Source organism: Calidris pugnax, unplaced genomic scaffold, assembly GCF_001431845.1.
Source record: "Calidris pugnax isolate Ruff unplaced genomic scaffold, ASM143184v1 scaffold41, whole genome shotgun sequence".
In the NCBI taxonomy this organism is placed as follows: domain Eukaryota; kingdom Metazoa; phylum Chordata; class Aves; order Charadriiformes; family Scolopacidae; genus Calidris; species Calidris pugnax.
Window position 1 is genome coordinate 19,710,449 of NW_015094509.1, and position 9,775 is coordinate 19,720,223.

General features: G+C 43.7%; 1 protein-coding gene across 2 annotated transcripts in view; it reads right to left on the reverse strand.

Annotated features, from left to right (window-relative positions):
* Positions 1-9,675, reverse strand: part of ATAD2 (ATPase family, AAA domain containing 2) — a 36,390-nt gene extending 26,715 nt beyond the window's left edge. The window contains exons 1-5 of one of the 2 annotated variants that reach the window (XM_014965304.1): positions 9,350-9,675; positions 4,253-4,395; positions 3,698-3,747; positions 2,171-2,324; positions 653-749 (exon numbers count right to left, since the gene is read on the reverse strand). In XM_014965304.1, coding sequence (XP_014820790.1) covers positions 653-749; positions 2,171-2,324; positions 3,698-3,747; positions 4,253-4,395; positions 9,350-9,583 — 678 coding nt within the window. In that variant the 5' untranslated portion in view covers positions 9,584-9,675. The remainder of the gene's footprint in view (positions 1-652; positions 750-2,170; positions 2,325-3,697; positions 3,748-4,252; positions 4,396-9,349) is intronic. The other variant, XM_014965302.1, reaches the window with a different exon arrangement.
* Positions 9,676-9,775: the final 100 nt, after the last annotated feature.

Here is a 9,775-nt window from a genome sequence, read left to right on the forward strand (position 1 = left end):
GAAAAAGCAACTCCTAACAGACAAAAAAAATTCACGTGGGCTTTTGAGAGATGATGCACAAAGTACTATGGACAATTCTGGTTTCATTAAAAAGAAAAAGAAATTCATAGCTAAACAAAAAACTATGAAAGCAGCCTATGAAGATGTTTAAAAAATGAAGTGCCCGTCATTCAAAAGGTCCGTAGAAGAACTTAATTTAGCAGAGCAAAACTAAGACAGAGGAATATGATTGCTGTATATAATTTTAACATAAGTTCCTCTAGGGATAGAACACTACTTAAACTCACAGGCAAGGCTGGCACAAGAACAGACATAGATAAAGCAGACATCAATGAATTCAGTTTTTAGTAAACAGCGTCCATTCAAAAATCATAAGGCAATTCAGGAAGTATAATAGAACACATGTGTTTCAGTTATCACTGCTATTTCATGTCTTCTGAAGAAGATATTTCCTCCACCCTTAGAGCACATCTGTAGTATGACCATAACAGTAAGACGTTAAATTATAATTAGAAAGCAAAACCAAATGTGATTTTACAGTACACTATTCTTTGGAAGAAATTATTTCAGGTAAATTAAAATTACAACTAAATATTTTCCCTTTGTGAAACACACTACTTATACAAAAATTGTAAAATAAATTATTATCTACTTCTTCTGCATCATGGAACACTCCAAGGTCATCCATCATTCGCCGTCTACGCATCTTCTCCATGTCATCCATTTTTTGCAAGACTGCTTCTGCAGTGCTAAGATAAAAAGTTGACATGTAAGAGCAAAGATAGGCAAGTACCAAAAAAACCAACATGTAAAACAGTATACATAATCAGTATGACATTTTAATATAGTATGCACAAAGCAAGAGTCATTGACACTTAGCCAAGTTTTTAAATGCTACTTAAAAATTAGGTCAAATGTTTACTGTTTTATAGAGGTTTAAGAACAAGCATTTGAGGATTTGCAAACATACACTGTTTTCAGGTTTATTTTCCCCTCTCACTGAACACAGTAAAAAAAAAAAAAACCCGCTTCAGTAGGAAAAAAAAATTCTGAAGATTATAGAAAGATAACAGAGAGAAATTATGGTTGTTTTTAACAGCCCTGAAGTTGCTCTGCATGATAGCATTAAGCCATTTTTAGTTCACCGCCTTCCTCAGACAACAGGTTGCTTATTCTTTTCCTAACTGTAATTTAAGTTTTGTGTTGGTTTTCCATGACTATATATCTGCTGGAAAAAACACCTCACTGCTGTTACACTTCACAAATCTTTCAGAAAACAATGTCAATTTCAGCTTCACAAAGAGAATTAAGCCATGGACAGACAGGCAGAAACACTAGGACTACTTCAGTCTGGCTGTATCCAGCTTCCCTCAGTATCTTAAATGAACCAAGCATTATAAAAATATTCACAAGCATGCAAGAAAAGGTAATAAAAAATGAAAGCACTTCTGATGCTAAGAAAATTCATTTAGAGAGCAAGTTAAAGTTACCAAAAGTCACAACCTAAACCGACCCTTTTGGTTTCAAACACAACACATAAACCCACCTATCCCATACATAAAAGGTGCTTTAGTATGTAGATCTCTCTGCAACTGGCAATCCCAAAATGAAGACACCAGTGGCCAATTTAAATATTGGCTGTGCCCAAATTCATTACACATGAGGCACCTTCCAGGCACATCCTCCCGCACACGCTCAGACCTGGAAACAGCCACAAGCACTTATTTCCAAAAAAACGCAGATTTAACAACTTGGCTGGGAAGTACAAAGGCTCACACCTTACACAGATCAATGCATCAGCAATAACTACAGCACATACCGGTGCTGGCAGAGGAAGAGGAGGAGACCCTACCTGGTCAACGGCAAAGGAATGTTAGAGGTTGCTAACAACATTCCACAAGTTCCAAGCCATGCAACCCCGGTGGGACTCTACTGAGAAGGGCACCTGCAGCCCAGCACTTATCACAAGGATGCATCATATACATAAGGGCACGTATAGAAGTCTCCGCCAAACCACTGAAGACATCTAGCCCTTGCTGCCAGCAATAACAGCACCTTTCTCTCTTTCTCTCAGGAGAAAGTCCCTGGCCAATACTATGCAGTAGCCCAAAGGCTTGCTAATAAGGCTTATTTTAGTAGCTTTGCGAGGTGATGCAAAAACCTTACTTACTTTGTTATAAGTTTGTCAAACAAAACAGATTGATTTGTAGTGGCGTAACGACTTTGTGGAAGCCTGCAGCTTCGCCGGACCTCTAAATGACCATTTTCTTCACGGACTTGTTCTGCAGCTTTTGCCCCAGCTCTGGTCTTCAGGGTTCTGGTGACTAAAACGCATTAATTTATAAAATATTTTGAGACAGAAAATAAGTTTTCCCCTTTATTTCACCATCCGTCTAGTAAAATGTAAAAAAAAAAATGCAGTGGATTGATTTTTTGTTTAAATACCAAATTAGAATTTATTGCCTTGACCACAGCATTCAATTTAAATTAGTGATGTTTAAACTACCTGCTTAAAAGCATGACTCGTATAGCAACTTTTAATAGACTGGAAAGCAAATTTGATGAAAATAAACACGCAACTTTTGTTCCATGCAAGAGGCAAGTTTATTCAAGTTACTTTTTTCTGGAAGAGTGAAAACAATGAATCTTTTCTCTCTAAGATGTTTTTACTCTATTCATGTAAAATTGTATCTAATAGTCTCTTTTTAAAAAAGTGTTTATGTGGGAAGTCTCTTCTTAAGATGCATGTTTTTAGTACACTGTTTAAGCATGCATCGCTTTCATTTTCTGCATTATGACACAAAAGCTTTAGAAGATAAGAAATGCTTCAAGGTAAACTCCCAAATACCAAAGAAATCGAATGCTTGCCTGCTATAAAAAAAGATCTGCCCACTATTTACCACACAGCATCCTTTGCCACGGGCTCGTTACTCGCACTGTCATTAAAACAGTGAAGAGAGGTCAGTGAGAGAAGCAGATACATCACCGTGTTAATGCAAACACAGCTACGCTTTGATCTCATCATCACTAACTATAAAACTAAGTTTGAGCGCAGTAAATAACAATTTACAATGCACAATTAGAAGCTGAATTACTACACACCAAGTGCATTTCAGCACTGCCCGTGGCTGGCAGGACGTTGCCTGGACCCGGTGGATTTTCCCAGCTGCCAGCAAGCGGCCTCCAGAACGCACCCTGATTGCGTACTCAGCATGACCACTGGGTTCCCAGGTAAACCATTTAACTTCAGCGACACCTTCCCAACGTCAGGGAGGCTGTGCAGCTCATGACTGAATTACTTTTTAACTCACGTATATTATATTTTATAATACTGCAGTATCCCCTCCTATTTGCAAGAACAATTTTCAGTTATGTTGTGTCCTGCAGACTCCAGAAAATCCATGTCACAAAGAAACCTGATCTAAGGAACAGATTCTCTAGTGCCTGAGAGCAGGCTGGGATTCACAACGCATTCTCCCCAGCCAGAAGGGAATTAATAGCACATCTTCCTCTTTGCACCTACCTCTTCGTAAAACTCATAGGAAATTATCTTCGAGATACCTATTCTCACAACTTCAGCTGATTTTGGCTGATGATTTCAGTTTTGGGGGCCAAGTCAAACAGGTAAGAGTGACCAAGTGCAATCCTTCTCAGAAACCAGGGTAAAAAGGAATTCTAAGGAATTACTACTACTTACCTTCTTTATATTCTTCTTTTTTTGGGTCTGGTTTTGGCTTTGCCAACTGCCTACATTAAGAAAGAGGACAGAGGAAAGGAGCAAAGAATTATTGTATTAGAATTATTATACAGAAGTATTATATTGTCTCATACTGTATTGCAGCCTACAGTTCCCCCTCAAGACTGAGTTTATAAGCCAGTGCTCCACATCATGCAAAGAAAAGCCCATGGACCACTAGGAGGATTTTGCTGTGCACCATATGCACAGTTTTATAAGGACAGACGTTTCCTAACCTGCTAATCTTGAAGTCTTGAAGCAAATATCTCACTAACTGAAGTGGAGGAGAGATCTCAAAGGAGTTGGGAAAAGACGCATGTTTTTTATACAAGCAGAAGATTTTTACTAAGAAGAGTGATTCTAGTTCTAAGCTACTGGCACTGACATTAACATAATCATGTTCCCCCGCAGATTTTTAGCTGTAGATTTATCATGATGTGACTCATCGTGCATACTTTCACTTTTCCTTTTCATTCTATAAATTCAACAGAGATTGGACACCTAGAAATACAATACCTCGTAAAGTGTCTTCGATTGACATTTTCACTTAATATTTCCATGCTTTTGTCAAAGCTAGAGTCTGAACAGGGTGGCATGTTTTTTCTCATTGATCTTAAACAGTGTCCATTGAAACATTCAATTTTGCCAGAGGAAAATTCCTAGGAAAAGAAGGAAATAAGAACATATTTATCTGAATCATGTATATTGAACTAAGAATAAAACTCTGCTTCATTTAGACAGGTTTAGTCTGTAACTCTCCTGACTTGGTAGTGGTGCAACTCACAGCTGGTAAACCTTGAGCCACCGCTGCACCAAAAAGTAGGTCTCAGAAAAGCAAAAACAAAAAAAGTTTTCAAAGCTAAAGCTCCCCTCTGCCATAACTTTTCTTGTGGACAACTTGAGCTTAATATCCTTTGAAAGAGTTATTGCAGCAAAGCCTCTCATATAAACTTAGCACTTCATGGAAAAAAAAACACCACCACAAAATCTTTTATTTTAAATTTGGTTCAGAGGAGCAGTCAAGCTTGACCTTGCACATCCTGGGATTAAAACCTATTCAGGAGAGTTTTTCCCCTGTCTCTGTTCCATTTATGACTGCATCCAGACAGACATTAAAAGATTTCTTTCAGGAGGACAGCATTTATCCACGGGAAACCAAAGGTAACTCAAGATACGCTCCTTCATGGCTGTTGATCTTGCTCACATTGGCATTTCTGCAAGGAGTGTGAGCACTATCACTCTTACTAAAGCTGTGATGACCATGAGAGGGGGCTTGTTCAGTTTACAACCCAAAGTTTCCTGAAGAGTAGGCCAAGCTAAATCTCACACTGAAAAGGGCAGAAAACAGACCAGATTCTCTTACTTCTTGACACTAATGTTACCAAGAGGTACTTCCATTAGTAGTTGATGGAGATGATGACAAGAAGTGTGAAGGTCACTACAGGAGAGCAACGATGAATGCACGAGGCAGGGCCATCCAGTGAGAGCTGAGACCACCCCCTTAGCCCTGAGCCCGAGATGGGCCATCCTCAAACTGCCTGACGTATTCTCCTCAGCCCACCTTGAACCAGCTGCCCCCAGTGTTCTTCTCGTTTTAAAGACCAGCTCCCTTCCTGCTTTCCTGCAGCTCTCCGGGCTGGTGGAACGAGGCCTCATGAGATGCTTCTGAACTGGGGCATCTGAGGTTAAACTCCTAAAGGCATTTTCTGTTTCATGGGTGGACGTAACAAGACCTAAAGCTTAATGAGAGGCAGTCTGGCCTGTCAGTCACCTTTAACATTTTTCCTCTCAAAAGTTTAAGAAATCGTAATAGAAAGCCTTTCAACTCATTTTTAATTTGACAGAGGCCTAGGTTTATTTGAAGAAGGCAGGTTTATGTGCATACTCACAAACAGATGTATAGAAAGATTTGCCCCAATACTTTCAGTGTTTATCACTAACACAACTAGGAAGAAAAAAAAGAACACTAGACAAGAAATAATGATGTTGTCTTATCTGCAAATGTACTCAGAAGTCCTGCAGCTGGTATACCTATGGCTTATATACCATACTATAAACTCTACAGGCATGCCTGGGAGCTACCTATAATGTCAGGTTATGTGATTAAAGGCTAATCTGCATGAAGGAGAAGCAGCAGAGGAGTCCCAGTGGGCTGAGGCTCCCGGTAACTGCTCCTCAGGAGGCCACTGGCCAGCCCCAGGGTGAGGGACACCAGGGGCCACCTCACAGACTAAGAGAGAACCCGGGTCAAGAAGACAAGTCATTGTGGGACATCAGTCACCACTGTCTGTCCCTGCTTCTCATTTATTAATTTAACAGCATTTCTACCTGTGTCCCAGGGCACAGAGGTGCAAGTGCCAGTGAGGGGAGAAGACACCTCACGGCCTGCGCCATGGCTAACAGACGCCAAGCCAGTGTAGCTGGGGAGGCCATAGGCCTGGGACAGGAACCCACCTGTGAATGGGCATGAGGCAACTGGGAGGCCCCACCTGAGGCCAGTTACTGATCTGAGTGTCTAAGGACAGGCATGGAAGGGATATAGATAGTATGTGTGATAGACACATATGGGGTGTAAATACGACACTGGAGCGGGGCTGTGCGCCTCTGGGGCTCACACAGGAGCTGACAGCCCCCCGGGAGAGCCAGGGGTGGCTACAGACTGGGCAGCCAAAATCAAATAATACAGGGATTCATATTACGTACATGCCTCTCTGTGTGTGTATTTTCCCACCAATGGGGCTTCACCCCGCTCAGCCAGAGAGGAAAGAAGGACCAGGCCATCTGTTCTATTCATAGTGCCACCAGGTTCAGCTACTCCCAACATACAGCAAAGCTTTTTAAGAAAGAGGCTTTATTTCTAAACACATGCTCACTTGTGACATCGGACTCCAAAGTCGGGGACAACTGTGGAAGACTTAGCTTGCTTAAGCTCCAAGATACACAAGTTGTAACTGCCGCTTTGGATATTTCTACTTCATTGACCTAGAAGTAAATATTTCTTGGGAGAAATCTTAAAGGTTTGCCATATCAGTTAACAGATGAGCAATAACATGCTTCACAAATCTCTGGGCCAAATCCCAGACTGGAAGAAGAACAAACACTCAGAGAATGTCAGCACAGATATTAGAAAAAAAAAAACCACTACACTATAGTGACCTGGGAAATCTTTCTAAGTATACTTATGCAGTTATTTGCCTTTTAAAATGTATTTTTAATGCAATGTTCACAAAATCATACTTGTGATATTTGTTACCCTTTGTACTGTCTTTTTACCTTAATCTTAGCTCAAATTAGGACACAGGCGAAGCAGTAACAGTGTATATTGCTAACCCTGACCGTCCTCCATGGGTAGGAAGGCACCCCAGTTCTGCGCGACGGCAGACACCAAGAACCAGAGGTCAATTCCAGCAAGCTGCCAGCAGAGCAGGAGTAACTAACTCTTATCAACAGGCTGAAGAAACACGCTCAAGAAGTGAAATTCAGTAGAAGCAAATGGCTAAACTGGAAAGATAAGGCAACTGCCTGAAAGAGTCTTGTAAAGTATTTCAAATTTTGAAAGCATTTCCTATTTTGTTTATTTGCTCATGCTATAGAAAGTGATTAGCAATTGTTCCTAAGAAGTTTTTCTAGAAAATTGTGTTTAGCTATCTGAGGAAAAAACTCTATGTTGAAATACTATCAGAAGAGATAAATGTGCTTAACAGCAAGAAGGCTATGAGCTCTGACGCTGAGATCCCTACACAAATGAGTCATGAAGGCTCAGCCTGGAAAAGTTGCCTCTTTCCACTTTGCCCAGACAAAAAGTGAACTCTGGAGCCCACTGCCCTCAAATACTGGTCACAAGACAACAGTCTCGTTCAGCTTGGGCAATTATGCCAGGGTTGTACACCTGCAGACACACAGCTTCCAAAGGGACACTTTGTATCTGCCATGAGACTCCTTCGGACTGGAAATATGGAAGACCACAAGCCCATCAGATGCTGGTTTACCTTAGCCTTTCTGCTGTATGCTCCTTACTCTCCATGGATGAAATAAGCTGAATAACTAGAGATAAACTGCTTACTAATACAGAAAAAACTACAAAAGCTGCCACCACCAAGTCCTTGGACATCTACAAGTTAGGAAAGAGGCATTAGGACTTGAATATGCAGCTAGCACCAGCATCATCTCTGTCATCTAGGGCACTTCTGCTGTGTCTCTGCAGTTAAAACTCCAGCAGAACCCAACCATCCTTCAAATGAGGCAAGAATGACTCCATGACTCGAAGCATGGGAAAGGTCTGCAAAAACATAAAATAAAGAATCCAAAACACAGAAGAACCTCACAACCAGTTGCATAATGATGATTCTGATTTGGTTTCAGCACAACGTTTACATTTAGCTTCCTCATTCTTGTTCTCCACACTGAGAATGTGTGCCAGCGGCTTTATCTGCCCAACTCCGCACAGCCTTCCCCGTGTGTGCGACGGGCAGCTGAATTCCCTGCCATTCCCAACCATCACTAGTGTAGACTGCAAAAGCAGAGCCATGATCTTTAAGCAGATTCCATGACTGTCTGCAAAGAAAAAAAAACAACCAAACCCACACCCCAAGGATTTCCTCCTTCTTACTTCAGTAGTCTTGAAAATAATGAAAAAAAAAAATAAATTAATTTAAGCAACTGAAAATCCTGAAAGAGTTCTGCTGGAAGGAGAGTCCACCACAAGCATCACTCCGAGGCAAGTCTCCCCTGAAGAGCAGACCACTTCTGAGTTGGACCTGGTCTGCCTTCACTTGTCATGGGAATGTGGAGAGGAGCCTGACTGGGAAAGGGCAGAGAAGAGTTTTAGCTTTTGAAGGCTACATTGAAAATCGTGAACTTCTCCAAGTGAAACAGTTCAGTTATTAAAGTAGCAACACCGAGCTGCACAGCATGGTCTACTTAGCACCCTTTATAATCATCTAAGTTGTCTCTCTTCCACTGTCCTTTTTTTCCCCCTAAAATTATAAGAGACTTCAGTAAAATTTTCATCGGTTTAGGTTACGCACGTAAGTGCTTTAAGTCCAAACTACTCCTGATTTCTCGACAGAGCTTTGTTTTTAAAGCATCCAGAGCAGGACCTATATCCACTTGCCCGGGGTGCTCCAGGCCAGCTGGAACCCAGCTCCTGCTCATGTATGTTTCCTGTCGAGCGCTGGTTTTGCTGCGTGTCTGTCACCAGAACAGCGAGCTCTCTCTCCAGGAGCGTCACCACAATTAAGAGAAAGTGGTCTCTAAGATCTTTTTCAGGGGACTTTTTAGATAACGCGTTTAACCAAATCAGACGGGGGAGGGGGGGAGGCGGTGAGAGATACCGATAACACCCCGAACCGCAGGGGGACGGGGGAAGTCTGTGTCCGCGGGGCTGCAGGGGGCCCGGGACGGGCTCTGAGGGGGCTGTCACCGCTCCCCCGGGACGGAGGTTGTGCCGAGCCCCCCCCTCGAGCTGCATGGGGACCGGGGACGCGCGTCAGGGCTTGGGGATGGGCGATCCCGCCTGCTCCTTCACACGGGGCCACGCAACCGACCGCGGCGGTAGGCTCTTACCCTAAATACCCATTTTTCCCCCCCTTTTTTTTCCTGCCCGGTACTCACGGCCTGGCCGGTTCTCCGGCTCCCCCTGGATTCCGCGGCCCTGGCGGCGGCGGCCGAGGCGGCCCCGGAGCGCGTCCAGACACGGCGGCTGCTGCCGTTACCGAGCGAGGAGGACTCCAGGGAGATGAACTCGGAACTGGAGTCCATTAGCTCGAAGGGGGAGCGGGGGCGGCGGCGTCTGTCGCGGGTGGCCGGGCCGACCGGGCGGGCAGCGCTGCTCCGCAGGACCACCATAGCGGCCAACGGAGGGAGAGGCGCGCCGCCCTCCTCCCGGATCCCTCCGCCCGGCCGCCTTCCTGCCTTCCTTCCGCCCGCACCGAGGACCGCACCGCCGCCGCTCACCCACCGCCCCCCCGCCCTGCGCCGCCCCGCTGCCCGCGCTCCCGAAAGCCGGCGGGACGCCCGCTGCCCCGCTACTTCCCCACC